Below are 18,272 nucleotides of genomic sequence, written 5' to 3'. Positions count from 1 at the left end.
TCTAGTTGAGACACAACACTACCTGTAGCAAACGGCTCATTTTAAAGAGGTATGTTACTGATTTAGTTCAATTATTCATTCACAGTACTTGTTTGGTTTTTAAAAATCTATGGCAACCTTTTTTCCACCTAGGAGCGGAAACTGCACCTACTCGGGACTATAGAAAAAGCTATTGTTTGAGGGCCACTCTCTAAAAATGGTGACTTTTTAAACAAGCCTTATATATGAGACAGCCTCATTATGAAAAACTAAATATAATCTTTTTGTTTACATTATATTTTGTGCTCCTGACTATCTATTTAACCTATCTAAGGTCACAACTCAAACTCACACTTTCTAAAGTTTGGTCTCTGTGTAATCTTGGATTAGACTTCAGTAATCAAGGGATTAATCTTAAAAGTACTTTGGCTTTCTGTTGCATTTCGTCAAGAGGATATGAAACATGAATAGGGGTGATTTGTCTATTGGCGGCCTGAAGTCAGGATGATCACTGTTGAATAGGGTGGAGCCAGTAGCCATCTGATGCCCTGCTATGCTGAAAAGTCCCTTGAGTGTCAGCAGACCCAGACGGAGATTATGTCTCCTTGAGACTCGCCAAGATTCTCTACTCTCACGACTCTCTTATCAGAGAAGGGCACTTCAACTGTTGTCTAGGAGTATAGAAAGCAATTGGGCAGCACAAACAGGACATTGACTAGACCAGTGAGTGTTCTCTTGTGTTCCACTTCTCTTAGCAACAATGCCTGAATTTTCAAGCAAATGCAGCATACACTTTTTTCATGAAGACATTCTTCAAGTTTCACAAAAAAACACAAGTTGCGCATTTAGTATCAGAAAATTAACTTAAGGAGTGTTTTTGTGTGTGTTTGTATGTAATTTGCAGGCTTGTGGAGGCAGGGAGTGGCAGTGTTCAAAGCTTGTCCTTGTCTGACAGTCACCTGGCAGAGCTGGATGGAGACACCCTGCGTTTATTTGGACTTGGAGCCCTGGAGGCCCTGGAGAGGGGCTGGGGTGTTCAGACTGCTGGTGCTGTCACTGTAATAACCTTCCGCTACATCAACTTTGATGCCATAGTACCAACACTGCCACGAATAAGAGTCAAGTTCCCAAATTTGTCGGTGAGGCCATGTTATATTATTAGCTGTGGTGACTTAATTAAGTAATTAATTAATCAGGAAGGAATACGGAAGGAAGGAAGGAATACGCTCATTGCATTTTTTATTTACCTTACTCACCAAAGTTCCATGACATGACACCAAAAGACGGTCTTGGCTAGTGGCTATTTGCCAGAGCATAGCCAGATAGTCCTTAGTTATTGTCCCTGAACCTTTAGTTAATTTCTCTTATTACGTAATGTATCTTGTAGAGCGCCACATTAATCCAATATACAATAGAAAAAAAATTTTAATAGTCAGTGGTAGGGCCCATAATTTATACTTATAGCTGCCTCACAGGTATATTGTTGAGGCAGTGTAAATCAAGGCAGTATAAAAAAATCACATCATTTAATATTTTAATATATTGTATATATCTTTTAAACCCTTTTTGCCAAAGGCTAATCTTTTAAGTCCTAGTTGAATTTAGTGAGTTATTGATATAAACAACTACTTATTGCTTTAACACGTACCAACTTTTGTTACTTTTCGGTAGCATATGATATTCCTGGAAACCAACATCAGCCGTCTGCCGCAGCTGGCAGCCCTGGCTCAGGTGAGGCGCCTAGACCAGCTGACCATACACCCAGACGGCAACCCAGTGGTCAGTTTGACTCTTTGGCGCTCCTTTGTCATCTATCGTCTTCACCACTTCAACCTGCAGAGGATAAATGGCCAGGAGGTGAGGATTAGCTTGGTCTTTTAACACATTCCTGGTGCTTATAGATAGTGAGATATTTTGGCAAAAGCCCCTGACAACATGGTCCCTGGAACCCCTCGGACACACAAACCCCTCCACCATGATAAGGTAGCGATTCACAGAGGGGCAATTAATTAATTAAAAACATGTCAAACCATTAATTTACTGTTGCCAGCCCTAAATGAATTCAATTCTATTCAATTCAATTTTATTTATATAGCGCCAAATCACAACAACAGTCGCCTCAAGGCACTTCATAGGTACAATTATAAATTATAGGTCTGTGTCTCCTGGAATGCTGTACCTGAGGATATTGCCTCTACATTAGATCCCGTTTTAGACTTGATTTGATAAATGACCTTTAAATTAGTTTTCACCTGCCACTTGTGTCTGTGTTAGCTGCCACTTTCATGTCTTATCCTATCTTGCGTCTGTTAAATGGGATCAAACCTTTTTGCTAAGCTGAACCCATGAATAAAGTTGTAAATCTTCATTTTGTATTGGGAAATACATGAAAAAGATTGTCACTGAAATATATTGTGCTGTGTGTATGTATGTGCTTTGTGTATTCACCTTAGGTGACCATGAACGATGTTATCGCTGCAGAACGTGTATTTGGAACACTGGGCCATATAGCAGCCACCGAAACTCCACGTTGCCGGCTCCTTCTGCTGCTTGAGGAGTCCAGGTGAGAACTTGATTCCAGATGTTTAACCATAACATAGCATTAACTACAGATTAATGGCAGGTGTGTGCTGTGTCTTGGACCATGTAGATTGTTTGTTTAAGTATGTCAAAAATGTGTGGATCCTTAAATGTGTGTCAGATGTAAGCTTCTGTACATGTGTGTACATGCCTGTGCATAGCGTTTTGTGGGTATATGAGTGTGAGTAACAGTGAGACAGAGCCTGGCACTGAGGAGCCAGGGGAATTAGACTATGTGTCTCAGGATAAGGGTGGGTACTTGGCATTTAGACACAAACATTCCTTTCTCTCCCCAGCCAAAAAGCTCTTGAGGTCTGTCTCTCAGGGTCAATTAAAAAACATCCTAACAAGGAAAAGAAACCTGCTTGTCACGCACAAGACTACTTTGGCCAGATTTCTTGTAAAGACATTTTTTGAACTCAGTGATATCTACCTGGATAATAAATAAATTAAGGATTATATTCTTCCCAGATTATTGAATTCATCTTGCTTGTAACAGGTTTTACCCCATGTTGGCATCAGAACTGCCTTAATTTTTGATTGCATAGATCACAAAGGAAACATTCCTCATAGATTTCAGTTATATTGACAGGAAACATTTATTGAAAAAGATTGAAAAAAAGATTGAAAAAGATTGAAAATCTCTACTGGATCTGGTTCTACTGGATTGAGATCTGGTGACTGTGTAAGTTATTTGAGTACAGTGAGCTCATTGTCATCTTCAAGAAACCAGTTTGACACGATTTGAGCTTTGTGACACTATCCTGCTGGAAACAGCCGTCAGGAGATGGGCACACTAATGCACGTTGAATAAAATGTAAACAAATTTATTTTAAACAACCTAGAACTCAATTTCAACTGTCTTTATATTCTTTGTATCTCACCTCTGCTTCATGGAGTCTGTTATGAAAATATAACACACAACAGCCCAAGGCCAAAGATTAATTTCATATCAGTGCAGAAATCTTACTCACTGTTATCCGCATGCAGGATCTTGAATAATTTGTATCCATCTGACTCACTTATTTAAAAATAAATCTGAAAAATGCTGTAGATTGTTTCTCTACGTAAAATGTGGTTTTAGTTTCCCAGCATGAATAATAATAAAAAAGAAATTACTTGAAACAGCAATTATGAGTGAGCAAACAGTATTAAAAGATGGTAAATTAATGCTGAGCTTTAAATTAATGCTTGTTATGTCTATTTTGTTTAGGGGGTTTACCTTAAACACTAGTGAGGAATTAAGTTCCTGCAGAGGTCAGTAAGTTGAGGCATTATGCGCATTTGTCCCCACTGGGATTCAGTCACTGCAGCGTCTCCTCGATGCAGAGTTATGGATGGCTGCATAACTCTGCATCAGTGCCTTCATCAGTAAGATGTTTTGATGGGTTTCTTTGCAAAATGATTTTAAAAGTTATGGACCGATTTGACCTGCAAGATATGGCAAAAAATCACAATGTGCATCACATTTTGCAAAAAATAAATAGCTAATAGAAATAGAAATACTAAAAATTATTGTACATAATTTTTTATGTAGTCAGATATGCCTCTGGATCCAGGGACTCAATTCATGCAGCATTTGTAGCTGTGGCAAAGGTATGCATTTAGACTACGCTTATCTGTGCGCCACAGGCGTTCTAGTGAAAAAACCCAAAAAACCCACATCATCCTTCACTATGGAATTTAAGATCTCATTATAATAAACGCTTTCAGTTTATCACACTTTGTTTTGCATCATAAGGAGCTGACACTGGAAACACATGTGATGCTGTTTATATTGCATATATTAGCTATCTGATTTTTCTGTGCACACGAGCGCCTCTAAAATTTGGCATCGAGTCATTTATCTATCACCAATCAATAATTTTTTTTTTCATTTATAAAATTTATAAAATGCTAATGTCCTCTCTCTGTCCCTTGCTTCTCCTTCTCATATAGCATGTGTTATACCTGCATTAAGCATATTTCATACTTCCTCTCAGTATAAAGTTACACGTGTAAGATTCAGTAGTGTGTATTCTCTGCTTTCAACAACTGTTCATTTTCACTCATTTGTAGTGTGTGACAGTTGTATTTGTGTTTGTATGCGTTTATAATGGTTGTAATATCCTCGTGGCCATTTCTTGAAAAGGAGAGTTATAATGTAATTTATCTGGATAAGTAATAAAGATAATAGAATATCGTATAGAGTATAGTAATATAAAGTATAAAATATAGTAATAAAGAACTGATGCACTGTGAACAAGCTGAGAGAGAGAATGGCCCATTTATTTATCTATCTATCTTTAATCAGTTAAGTTAAGTTACCTCCCCCACCCACACCCGTTAGGGTTCTTTAACTTCAGTCTGAGTGAAGACATCAAAGGGAAACTAACGCTGTAACTGGGCATGCTCGCTATATTGCTTAAGGTCTCTGATGGACAAAATACAACTAAATTCCTCAGCATTAAACAGATGCCATCTGCACTGTGTTTGTAAAATTCAGGCTGAAACAGTGGGATCATATATCAAACCCAAGGTGTTGTTTCAAGTTTTTTATTTATTTTTTTATTTTTTTATCAGATCTAACTTCCATGCATCTGTATTATTGTGTTAGTCATTATCATGAGTGAATGACACTGATGTGTTTTGGCATACACATGCATTCACACACTCTACAAACTGTCTTATCTTAAAAGGAATGTTTGCCTCCAGCTTCCTCTGAAAAGACAGTTTCAGCATCCTGGCACTGACCTGTGGTACATGTTGGTGCAGTAGTGTATCACATGACATTTACTTTTGATAGACAGCAACATTTGATGTAGTTTATGTTAGAGCGCTGTACTGCTTTAATAAGTGTATTGTACTTCTCTGTGTTAAAGACATTAAAATATTTATGGAAACAGTTCAAAAAGACTATTAACATTTTACATATTGTTTGCCTGTTTGGATTTAATCCATTATGGTGTTTTTTTGTTCAAAGTATCTGAGTGTTGCTGACCTTTCTGAACTGTCAGTGTTTGTTTAAATGCTTTCCCTTATTTCTCAAGAAACTGTTTTCACAGTATTAAGTTGAGATAGTGCCATTTGATGGATACAAAAACATGCCTTTATTATAGTGGTGCCACTCACTTGCAGCCACTGTTTCTCCCCAGGTGTCTTTGTGTTTTTTCAGTCTATATCTGACTTACTCTTCTTTCTTGTCTTTCTTCACCCTGAAGGAAGCGGCAGTTGCAGTTCCTGTTGGAGGGGCGCGGCCGGCGGGCAGGACTCAGTCCAGAGGAGCTGCGTGATAATGGGAAACTCCTGGGAGAAGGCCTGAGCAGAGCGTTGTTTAACTATCCAAGCAGAGACTGCAGTGCAGAGAGCCCTGAGGTTAGTTCTTATTTATAGTGCTGACTGTACTTCATCTTCAAAAGAAGGTTAAGAGAAAATACAAACAATGACTCGAACAGGAGTCAGCTTCTGGTGTCATTCATACAAATAACACACAGGTCATTAATGCACCATCGAACAGGAATCAGTATTTGGCATCAGTCCTTTCTAATTCATGCAGGACTACTGTACTGTGAAACTTGTATCTTGATCTGCAGTCATTTATATTCAGAGAACAAAGCAGGCCTCTGTTACAACAGTTATGGCATTGATTAAGTCAGATAAAGCAGGAGTGAGCAGCATGGGTGAGATGGACTGAAAGTTGGTCTTCACTGCAATATCTCCATAGAACTATTATAGCAATGAAAGATATTGTGCATGCTGTTTTATCATCATCATTGCTAAAGGTTTCACTAACAAGTGCAACTAATACCACCAGTGTTGCCAGAAACTTTGCATTGGATGGCATAGCTTATAAAACACACATTATAAGCCGAAGAAAAAACAGCAATTTCTGAAATCTTAAAATTACTTTCCTCAACCAGATACAGTTAACATGGTTCCACTTGGGATTACTTAATATTACTCAAATCTCTATTTTCTCTTAAATTCAGCAACAATAAATACAGTGAACTTGGGATAACAGCACATTGGAGAAGCCTAAGCCTCTAGCTACTGTAGTCTCTTAGTAACCGACACTTGCACTAATGCAGTTTCATCCTGCTTTATTTGGGTGCAATTTAACCTCCATTTACTGAGGACAGAGTGGAGCATCTGACATGTTTGTGCAGATCAGGCACCAGTACCTGTTTTGGCATGACAGTACTCTTGCTTTTCTGCCCCATGTTCAGGTCACCTCTTTCACCTCTCTTTTAAAGTTAGATAAAGGCTGTTTACCCAATCTCATTATAACATCAACACCAGCATTGACTTTATGATTTAGTTGTATGTTTAACAAAAGCGTACTGCGATATGTAAGACCTCTGTTTCCACTAATTTAAGACACTCCTATCATTTCTGTTTGAAAAACAGATGTATTTATAAGATAGAAAAATGAACAAACCAAATGTATTATAATTTGTAACGCAAACATGCAAATTATGTTGTTCTGTTCACAGTCTATACGTATGTTTAAATACGTATGGAAATCATTTGAATGTTGACTCAAGAAACAGCTATAACAACTATCATCTAACATCTCCAACAGTGAAGCATGAAGCGTGAAGAAAGATCTTTATTACACACAGTGTAGGGTAGACCGTGAAGAGAGAGAGTGAGAGTGACTTGCAGGAAATACTCTTAAGGAGACTCGAACACAGGGCACAGCAGAGAGAAGCATAGCCTTCGGCATATTAGTTGTCTGCTCAACCACTGTGCTGTGAAAAAGAATTTGCCCTCCTAGTGATTTTTTCCTTTTTTGAAAATTTGTTACAATTACATGTTTCAGATCATTATGCACATTTTAATGTTAGGCAAAGATAATTCCAGAAAATATAAAGTGCACTTTTAAGAGATGATTTCATTTATTGAGGGGAAAAAAGTTATCCAAACCTACCTAACTCCATGTGAAAAAAAAACTGTGGAGGAATTTTTGCCAACTCTTCTTTGCAGAATTGTTTCAATTCAACCACACTGAAGGGTTTTCAAACATGAGTGGCCTGTTTAAGTTCATGTCAAAGCATAGGACGTTACACTGACATTTGTCGGTAGGATTTAAGTGTGGCCTGTGATTCAGGCACTCCAAAACCTTAAATTTGTTTTTGAATTTGTTTTTTGAGCCAAACAATTTTTTGAGCAATAGCTTTTTTCGCATAAAAGGCATTTAAAAACTGCTTTGTTTTTCTAGACTTCCCATCTTTTATTAGCGTGTCTTACAGGATAATATGTGGTTAGCTGTCCTTGAAACAAAGCTTAGTAGATGTTGGGTGTTGCAGCAGTAGTAAGTGTCAAGAAAGCTTTTTGCAGAGTATGTTTTTTTGAAAGAAGGAAGTTATAATTTAAGGGGTTTTTGTAACTTCAAAACAATGAAGGTACGTACGACAAGAAAAGGCTTTTGTGTTTCTGTTCATGGAGTGAAACTATGGAACAGTCTGACTATGGAATTAAAGCAATGTCCAAACATAAAACTGTTCAGAAAGAGTTATAAAAATATGATCTTCTCGAACTGTAAAGAAAAGGAAAATATTTAAATTAAGTGAATGTCTCTATTTAAAAAAACAAAACAAAACAAAACAAAAACTCATGATGTGATATTATAGTATATAGTATATCAGAAATCTGTTCACTATTTTTATTACAAATTATATCAGTAAGGAAGCTGACTAAATATTAACTGATAATTTATGGCAAAGGGGTGGGATTAAATAAGTGTTTACTTCTTCCCACTCCCTTTCAACATGTAAATTAATCAGAACGTTTTTTTTGTATAGTATTTTTTTTCTTTCTTATTTTCTTTTCTAAATGTACTTGTATATTGTTCACATGTTGAAATAAATTACCAATCAATCAATCAATCAATCAATCAATCAATCACCAGAGATCATTAGAATTTATCCGATCCAAATAGTGCAAATTTTCCTTGTGAACTAAGAATCTAAGGTCTCACTTTTATACGGTGATTGTATTATGGGTGTGTTTAATAAAGACATGTAGGATTATTACTGTCTGTGTGTTATTATCTGAAGTTTGTGTACTTATTATATTTTTCAGCCCATTGTGAGCAGTTCATAGAGAAAATAGACAATTGCAATGGTTTCACATGTTCCCATGCCATAGAAAAACAGAATCAACAACAATGAGCTCTCTTTCCTTTCACAGGAGGGCAGTGTGGAGTCGTCAGAGCGTGCTTCTATGGTAGAGCAGTACCTACAGGAGTTGGTCCAAAGTGCATCAGACACCAACCTGAAGGGCGAGGCTTTACACAAGCTCTGGCCTTCCATGTTTGCAGAGATGGTGAGAGACTGTGTCTTGGATATGAGGGACCGAGGGGCCTTCCGCCAAGCCAGCCTGGCAAAGCTCTCTGAGACCAAGTGAAAAGGACCAAAGGTTCACTGTTAGGCAACATACATGCACACGTGGACAGAGCTTTCTTGCGCCTTTAATTTCAAAATGGATAACACATAATCACTTTATCGGTTTTAATGCATTTGGAAACACAAGGGTGTATTTCCTTAGTCTGTTGGAAGCTTCTGCTTGAAATGTACGTAGACTATTTTATAGATGTCTGAAGAAATTGTCTGAATGTAGATTTTTCACTAAAAACCCACAGTTTGATTCTTCAGAGCTTGAAGGTAAATAATACTTGAAGAATGTTAAAGAGACTTAGTGACTCAATGTGCATTGTTGCCCCTAGGGAGCATTGTCTGCACTTTAAAAGCCATCTGAATGACCCTTCTACACCATTAATATCATCAGCTGAAAATGACCAGTGTCTCTTTTCTTGAGACTAGAATGATTTTTCTGTCTTAAAGCCTGTCTCATCCATTGCTCTCTCATTTCTTCCTGCGGGGCATAAATGCAAGGGCACAAACAAGGACAAGGTCTTTTCTTTGTTTACCACTGATTTTCTGTATTGTGCTTAGTATTAAACAATTCTGCATTAACACTGAGATTGTCTGCATAGTATACCTAATTATTTTTCTGATAAATGTCTCTACTGGAGTGAAGGGGCTAGGTCATTCAATTAGATCATTTCTTAAAATATGCTATTCTTACTTTGAAAGTCAGTCACAAGCCATTGGTATTTCAGAAGGCGGAGCCTCTACATTCATGCTAGGAGGTCCAAAAACTAGGAAGGTAGCGTGAACTAAGACTGGAATGTCCCCGAAGGTGTAGAGGCTTCACCTGTTTCCCACCACCTGCTCTTTAACCCTACAAAAAATGCTTAACCCTTATTTAATCTGACAGTCAGCAGGGAATGGCACCAAGCCAGAGGAGTAACACCACGAGTGTCAAACAGCCCCACACAAGCTGATGGGTCGTGTTGTCATATGTCATCCACCTCACTGGAGATCAGTGCCTTTCTTGGGGCATTTGACTTGAAGAAGGCAAGAACATCAGTGCCCGGTGGCTATTTCCTGGTAAAAAAAGTAATGTGAGTGACATTCATATTTACTTTTCTCCCACAACAATCTTTTGCCCATGCTACAGAGTATAGTTCAGCATCTGTTCTAATAGAGCAGTTAAATCTAAGAACCAGAACATCGCAGTTGTTGTATAAAAAGAAACACGGTATAACGTGTTGTTTTTGGGGCAACTGTCCCATGATGATTTCATATGAAGGCTCATTGTTCTGCGTTGACAGGAAAGCTCTCAGTGCAAATGTCTGCTATCAGAAAGCGACAACTAGTTTACTTTGAACACGTCTGATGCGCAACATTGCTGCCTATCAGCAATGCACTGTTGTTATATTTTGTCAGTTTGTGAGACTACAGGTGTCAACACTGCAAGAAAAGTCTAGTCCCAAAGGACTGACAGAACTTTGTGACTAGTGACAGCAAACAGATGCACAGAGCCACAAAATGAGAGCAATGTCTCATCGCTGGAGAGAAGTCCAAACAGTTTAGTATTTCCTGAGCTCCATCCAGTCTAGAAAGCTACACACATGAATATGTGCTCCATATGTCTTGGTGAGAAATAACTGTCAATCAATCTGCGGCACAAATTAAATACATATTTGTTTATCATAGGACGTTACACTGACATTTGTATTAAATGTGCAACGTGTATTAAATGCAATTTTATTATGTCTGAATATTAAAATATATATAGTTCTTTTTTCAATTAGAGTTGCTGTGTTTGCAGCAAGGATTGGTCTGGTTACATGATAGTAATCAATAGCTGTAATACTTAAAGTGGGCGAGTAAAGCATAAGGTTTTCAATTTATCTCAGGTAGCACTGGCTACAGTAGATCATCAAAATAGCTTTTATCTACGCCTGAAAACTGAGCACTTGGATCCTTGCTCACAGTAAATCAATGCACTTTTTTTCTGTCACAACAGCAGCACTGTACGTCTCAGCTGCCAATGCACAGTGGCCATCAGCCAAGAAGAGCTTGGATAATGAGAGGCAAACTAGTGTGAGGATTTCTGCAAGGCTGTGAAGACAATCTCATTTTCAGAATGCAAATAATGGACTAACTTTCTTTCCATCTTTGTGTACCTCTGATTTCTCAGACAACTTTAAACCTCCACGCTACAGGCTTGATTGATTCAGCTGTGGTTTAAAGCTTACAGTTGTCTGTTTACGAGTGTAATGGTGTAATTATAATGTAGACACACGTAGAAGGTCACAGTAAACCCAAAAGGGGGAGTGAAATGAGAGTGAATTCATTATTGTACTTATTATAAAATAGTTGACTAAACCCATGCAATATTATCTGTATAATCTCTGTTTGGGTGAATGACAAGCTAAAATCCTAAGAGCTGGTTTAGAAGCTGCAGTGTTGATATGCTCAACTCTGATAGATTTTTCTGCAGTCTGGAGAGCCGGCTGCCAATTCGTTCCACCTCACAGGACCAACTATTAGTTTCTGCTGGAATGAACCAAGTGTATTGTTTATTGTGAGCCATGTGCTGCAAAAAATAATGATCTGAAACAGTGGTTTGACTTGTTAGCTAATCAATTGCATTTCAGAATTATAATGAGTTAGATGTAGATCGCAAAATAAATTTCCCCCCGAAGATCAACTTACATTAACCCTTAAAAAAATGTAAATAAATAAAGGGAGATGGTGGTTTACTATAGCTTGTCATTCTACTGCTCCCTTTAGACACATTCATGAAATTTTTTTGAGTGTTGTCCAGAGACAGTGTGCATGTTCACCTTGTGTGAGACAGTAGTGTCCACTGTCTTTAAATCTTGTCTAGACAGACTGTCAGCCAATCATCTGAAACAGTATTGTTTGTCTAAGAAAGGTTTAAAAACTTCAAGGTTAAATGCCTGAGCAGTCTCAGCATCTATGCACTAGTGAGAAAAGTCAGTGGGGGCAAGCTCCCTTTACTTTACTCCCCATACTGCAAAGAGATACTGCAGTGCAGTGGTACTTAGTGCCACCAGTACCACTGGTGATGGATCTCTATGCACAGACTTAGGCTGCACAGACATATTGGCATACTGATTTCACAATATTTGTAGATTATGTTGGCTATACTCTATAATAAAGGCTGCATGTTTATGAATGATGGCTATAATAAGCTGCTGTGGTATAAACCACTCTGCTATGCATAGCTCTGTTTTTCAAACTAAATAAACAGACTGAAGAGAACAATACACTGAGCTTTTTTACTCTGCAAAAATAAAACAGCAAATGTCTGTGATTCAAGCCCGAAGCCAAATGTTACTCCACATGTGACCTACCTCATATAAAAATGCCTCCAGTTTTCATTTAGCTAAAAAGTCTTAGATTATCCAGTTTTTGTATATTTGCTTTGGCTGCATCCGAGTACCAATCCCACTTAATGAAATCTGCTCCTTTGAGACATCCTGGAAAAAATCAAGACAATTCTTGTGAATTATAGTTTAATTCACTGTTTTGTGGTTTCCTGCATTTTCCCAGTATTGAAACAGTATAGGTAAAGCTGTACATATAGCACTATGAGTTGGTTTATTGGATGACCAAACAATAAATCCATGCAAACAAAACTGTGCAAATTGCATTTCTTTCAGAACAGTTTCTTCAATGACTCTATGTCATTTTGTAGAAGCTAGATAAAAAATGATCATGTCACAGAGGCATGAACTAGATTATCTAATGAGTCCTGGCTGTATTTTATTTGTGGCAAGAAGGGGAAACATTATTTTGATAGAACTGCCCTTTAACTTTGCTGTTTTGTTATTTTATATATTCAGTTTGTTTTTAATTGCTGCTGATTAAAATTATTGCAAGTTTTACAAAGACTCGAGCAATATTTTGAAAGTTGTATTTCAAAATAACCCTCACAAATACGAGTTACTGGCGTCCTTGCGGCGTTGTCGTGTGCAGTGTTAGAGAACAAAAGCTAAATGCAGCTAATACACCAGCATTTCAGTTTTTCAGCACTTAGATCCCTTTTGTGACCTCTGTCAGAGACACGGGAGTAGCTTTGACTCGATTAAGGAGATCGTTTACCTGCATGTGGCTCCAACATGGGCAGCTCACGGCGAGAGGAGTGTCGAAAAGACTTTGGAGAGGAACATAACCCCCCCCATTTCCTTCTCACTTTACACATAAATACATACAAGCTCGCCACCACCTTTCGCGGAATTGGAAAGGAGGCGCACACCTCAATATTTACACGAGACACAAACACACACAGTCAGACAACGTAGTCACAGCGGCAGGGGGCGCAGCAGAGGGCGCATTCTGTGCGTTGTGTCAGTTTCCAGCTTTCTGTCATTCAGTGGCTTTGTGCGTAAAAGTAGAACCACCGGAGTCACCGTGATGATTAGAGTCTGGAGTTTACACTCTGCCTGGATTTGTTTCACAACTCTGGTACGGATTAACTGATTTACATGGCTCAGCAGCAAGTTTCTAGAGGGAAGCCCTGGATTTCTACCTGGATTAATGTTTCGACCATGAGGATTGCGCGTTGATAGGACCTACTACTACTTAGAGCTTACAGTGAGGCAGCAAATAACTTCACCATACACGCGTCAGTAACTAAAAGTACAGGTAGGTGGAGATGATGCTATAGGCCTTTCTGTCATACTATTATCATTTCTTGTTATTTTTCTTTAACTATAATAAATTAATCCTCACAGCGAGTAAAGTGAATGTGTATTACGGGAAGTGGCGTCCTGCGTCCTGAGGGAAGAATCGCAGTAATTAATCGAAAGTTACTGTCTGCTGGGCGACCTTTAAAAAGCATTATTCTATCCAAAAGTCTGCTCTGAGGTTAAACTCTATGATTTTCAGCACAACTAATTATCTACCACCCCCATTCGCATTTCAGTGTTTTCCCGGTGTTTGCTAAGTGGCAGTTCTCAGGTCTTTTTGACCATTTCATTTGTGTCAATAAAATTCATGTAGAAAATGTGCAAAGAAGGCCTAGGTCATAGGGTAAGGGGTGACAGGTGAAAGTTTTGCTCTGACTGCAACTCAAACCTGCTGTCAGCGGTGATGCAGTTTTTAGATTCCAGAAGCTAAGAGGTCATCACAGGGTCAGGTGGGTAAAAGTCTTTTTCAAATGGATTCTAGAGTGAAGCGGTAGGAAAAAAGGTACCAGTTTTGATAGAATCAACGTTTCCTTTAAATATATGCCAAGCTAAAAAGGTAAACCGAGTCTGTTCTGTAGATGGACCGTGATTAGACAGAATCTAACTCTTTGAAGCTTCTGGACTGTAGCCAACACATCAGCGCTGAAAATGTCACCACCACTCAGGTGCATGCTAATGTCAACTTCTCTTTTTACATTGAAGTGTACAGCTTTAAGAAACCAGGAAGAATGAAAGGAGGCTGTGTCTGGACTGTCAGGTAAATTAATATCAGGTGCATTCATTTGTGGTTAACCTCAGATTTATGTCTGTGTTCCCATTTTTTGTGAGACTGACTCATTCTCTGATTATCCTTAATAGAAGCTGAATAACAGTATGTCAGTATTTCAGCAATATTTCAATAGTAGTATCAGCAAATCATAATTTCTATTGTGAGCCAATAAACCAGTTGGAGTAAAGCTGTAAATATGACCAGTAATTACTTCTCTCTGGTTTGTACAGACTGTCTATGCTGCTATTGTTACTTTGGTCAGATCCCCTGGGCAGCCAGCACACAACAGACCACAGAAAGGTGAGCATGGGAGATGGAGCTACTAGAAAAAATATGTCAGTGTTTTAACTTGTGTGATTTGCTTGATGTCCTAATTCTCATGATGGTAGACCTCCATCAAATGTTTCCTGGAATTTTTCTTTTTGGTGTTTTATCTTTTAGTCTAATTGCTTCGTTGGAAAAAGAGACAGGAATGCTCATCTTCAAAGATGGCATGCATGATTGTTTCTCACCAGCACACCCAAAACAGCGAATGAGAGTATTCCCAGGGGTAACCTGACCACGGTGATAATCTGTACTTGTAGAGACGGAAAGTGAAAACATCTGTCGGCCTTAGCCAAACAAAGAGGGCTGATTTTAGTTGTCAGCAATCCACCTCTTGACCCCCGCAGCGACACAAGTAATGGAAGATGGCTGACCAACAGAACTGTCAGAAAGAAGGGTGTGTGTATGAATTGCCTCCGTGTGTTTCTACTGGGGGTCCAGCTGTGTGACCTTTGGGTGACCCAGAGATGACAGTGGCTTTGGGTTACAAAAGCCGAAGCTGCAGAAGAGGCGGAGGGGTGGTCCAGGGCTTCCCTGAATAGCTGCACAGGCTGACTGACAGCAGAAGAAGCTCCCTGCCAACTCTCCCTACTGCTTTTGTATTCTCTTTCCATCCACTAAAAGTCAAAGGCAGCTGAGCTTTTACTACAGCCATGTGTTTGCCCAGAGAGGTTGTTGTGAAAGGCGACAAAGCACTCCTTAAAGACAGAATTTCCACGCAACTTTGCGGATAAAGGCAGCTTGGAAAAGGACTCCTGCTGGCAAATTCCTCAAACAGAGAGTGATCGCTACTAATATGTCCCTGGCACAGCGACACAGAGGCATACAGTCAATAGTGAGAAGCACAGGTAGCCAATAGGGGATAGACCACAAACAGACACCCACTAATCAGCCAAATCAGGCCTTTATTCCCATGAACAGAGGTCTATTTCATGAGCACTGGTGGGGGGCAGAGAGGCAGGATAGTTGTGGTGATGTGATGAGGTCCCCATTGTAAGCTTTTATTCAAAGCCATTATCTTTAAAGATTAAAGTCTTGCTGAGGCTTTCCACAAATCCTTGGCATTCAGATCTCGCAGCACTTTTCCACTTCTTTGTACTTTGTGATGCCCTTAATTGATGTTTCATTTCCATGCAGGTTCCTCAGAGGGCAGAGCACCACGAGGAAGTTAGGGCAGAGCATGGAGAAATTCAGGGATCTTGGGGTGTCTGGGGTCCCTGGTCAGCTTGCTCCCAGACTTGTGGAAAAGGAGTACAAGAACAGACTAGGCCCTGCCTACCTGTGTACGCTCCATCTCAGTACCCCTCCAGAGGGGCTGGTGTTCAGCCTCATCAACCAGGCCATATAGTTTCAGCTCTTCGGCCTACAGTTCCTCTGCACCGCAGCACAGCCAGAACCTACAACAGCAGTAGCCGTGGAGAGCTGAGAAAAGAGAAGGAGAACAGGCCTGGTGGGCGCAGGTACACACTTTTAGCAGATATTATTCTGCACAGAGACATGGGATTAATTGTAGGACCAAAAGCAATCTAATAGATGTATTTGTAATTGTATTTGTTTTAAAATAGCAGATTTAGATACAGATCAGCAACAAAAAAAAATGTTGTGATACATAATGAATAACCAGGCATTCGTTTAGGCCACAATGTAAAATAATATGAGGGAGAATTTTGGTCTTCTGGCTATATAACTGTAGTAGTAATAAATAAACTATGAATAATAAATGCCAGTACAGAGTACAGACTACAGGTTGCGAGCTCAATAGCAATCTGACCCAACGGACAGGGGCATTGCAAAAGAAAAGAAGTTGGGCCCAGCAATTACTGCTTTTAGTCCATATAGCGTGTCATGGTGAAAGATGACTAATGTAGCATCTGGCACAGGTTGAGCTATCCAGACAAAAAGTACAATGTCAAAAATAATTTTCCATATTTCATCTTGCTTGACTGTGACGTACTCTGTGACACTGATGGTTAGACACACTATGTAAATATGGTGGAGTGAATGAGGATGTTTTACTTAATTTCAGTCAACTCATAACTGTTTGGCAATGTTATCGGTCAAGACCATTATACGAAATTAACATCATCCTTTCCCCTCTTTGTCTTCTGTATACAACCTCCCCTACCCCCTTTTCCACAACAACACACTAGTTAAAAGGGCAGTCTGCTATGACTTATGACCAGGTTACTGTCAGAATTCATGACCCTGCGACTACTTAAACTACTAAACTTTTTATCTGAAAAATACAAATGTTTAACATTTGAACAAATATTGCAATTCATATTTCTATATCTATGCATTTTATGCGACTATGTTGATGCGTTATAAGGCGCAACGAGCCTTTTTTAAATAAAAGTATTTCAGCTTCTGTGCTTTTTCAGTGAGTCATGTATGGCTGCGCTGCATGCTGAGCAGCGCAGCCTAAAAGTGACTCTTTGGAGCCATCATTGTGGGCACATCTGACTGCCCTGCAGTGGAAACTAGTCTTTTATGGTTGGAATCAAAAGCCCGGCTTGTGCTTGGCAGCTTTGTGACCTCCTTCCTGTTGTGGTTGCCTTTAAACAAATAGCACTGACAGCTGAGTAATGGGGGGTTGTTTGAGTTGGAATCGAAGGAGCCAAATAACAACAAAAGCTCCCAGAATTCTGCCAATGAGATCCTGGTGCATCACAAAAGTTGTAGTTCAGAAGACGGGCCTTGACATTTTCTTCAATAAAAGATGGCATTTAGCTAAACCTTTCCAATAAAAAAAGATATTGATTCAAGTTTAAAACATTGTCGGTAGAAATACGGTAGCAGACTGGATTCACTTCTGTGGTATTCGATAGGGACATGTGTAGCCTAGAGATGAAGTGATAACTACACTGGCACACTAAGTGTTAATATCCTCATGTTTGTGTTTTCAGGAGGGTAACAAACATTATCCCAGGGAAGTATGGCTATGGAAGGGCGCCCTATGTTGCTTCACTGCAGACGGATACAGGCCAGGCCTCTAAGATCCCTCGCCCACACAGACACAGACGCTCTGCTGCAGCTAATTCCCACCACCCCACAGCTAGAGGCCATGGTAGCCACAGGTTAAACAACCCTAATGCTTCCAGCAATCTCCATCTCTACAGCAGACCCTACATGAATGCCAGGACACAGCATCCCAGAAATAACCAAGTCTGGGCTCCCCTTTACCAGCCTAGTTCAGCCAACAAGGCTGAGGTCCAACAGGAGCACCATACAGGCAGCCACATGTCCAATCCTAAGCAGCATCAAGTGAGACCTTACAACCCTCTGCCTTCTTCCTTCTGTACTGGGGAGCATGCTCGCTACAGGATCTGCAACAGTAATGTATGCAAGTCTGCGTTTTGTTTGTATTCTCAGACTGGTTTGTTAGTAATATGGATTTCATTATTTTTAATGCTCCTTTTGTTTGTGTGTGCAAAGGAAAAGCTAGCATTCAAATTATAAACCATTAGTTTTAACTTTGAAGCTCTGATGAGGAAAAGTACACATTTACATGAATTCCAAAATTTATGTCTGACAGAAGGCAAGGAATGCAAGATGACCCCCATGTAAATA

At 39.3% G+C, this 18,272-nt stretch overlaps 2 protein-coding genes across 4 annotated transcripts in view; both read left to right on the top strand.

Annotated features, from left to right (window-relative positions):
• lrrc49 (leucine rich repeat containing 49) overlaps positions 1-10,918 on the top strand; it is a 35,350-nt gene extending 24,432 nt beyond the window's left edge. For all 3 annotated transcript variants that reach the window (XM_085158898.1, XM_085159058.1, XM_085158977.1), the window contains 5 exons: positions 884-1,118; positions 1,651-1,836; positions 2,433-2,542; positions 5,760-5,913; positions 8,731-10,918. In XM_085158898.1, the coding sequence (XP_085015024.1) occupies positions 884-1,118; positions 1,651-1,836; positions 2,433-2,542; positions 5,760-5,913; positions 8,731-8,946 (901 nt within the window). In that variant the 3' untranslated portion in view covers positions 8,947-10,918. The remainder of the gene's footprint in view (positions 1-883; positions 1,119-1,650; positions 1,837-2,432; positions 2,543-5,759; positions 5,914-8,730) is intronic.
• The window catches only part of thsd4 (thrombospondin type 1 domain containing 4), a 63,316-nt gene continuing 54,932 nt past the window's right edge, over positions 9,889-18,272 (top strand). The window contains exons 1-6 of the mRNA XM_085158576.1: positions 9,889-10,006; positions 10,915-13,565; positions 14,312-14,366; positions 14,609-14,678; positions 15,840-16,162; positions 17,609-18,041. Of these exons, the coding sequence (XP_085014702.1) occupies positions 14,338-14,366; positions 14,609-14,678; positions 15,840-16,162; positions 17,609-18,041 (855 nt within the window). The 5' untranslated portion in view covers positions 9,889-10,006; positions 10,915-13,565; positions 14,312-14,337. The remainder of the gene's footprint in view (positions 10,007-10,914; positions 13,566-14,311; positions 14,367-14,608; positions 14,679-15,839; positions 16,163-17,608; positions 18,042-18,272) is intronic.

The sequence above is a fragment of the Neolamprologus multifasciatus genome, chromosome 1 (genome assembly GCF_963576455.1).
Source record: "Neolamprologus multifasciatus chromosome 1, fNeoMul1.2, whole genome shotgun sequence".
NCBI lineage: Eukaryota > Metazoa > Chordata > Actinopteri > Cichliformes > Cichlidae > Neolamprologus > Neolamprologus multifasciatus.
The sequence above is the reverse complement of the archived record's forward strand: the minus strand, read 5'-3'. Positions and strand labels throughout refer to the sequence as shown.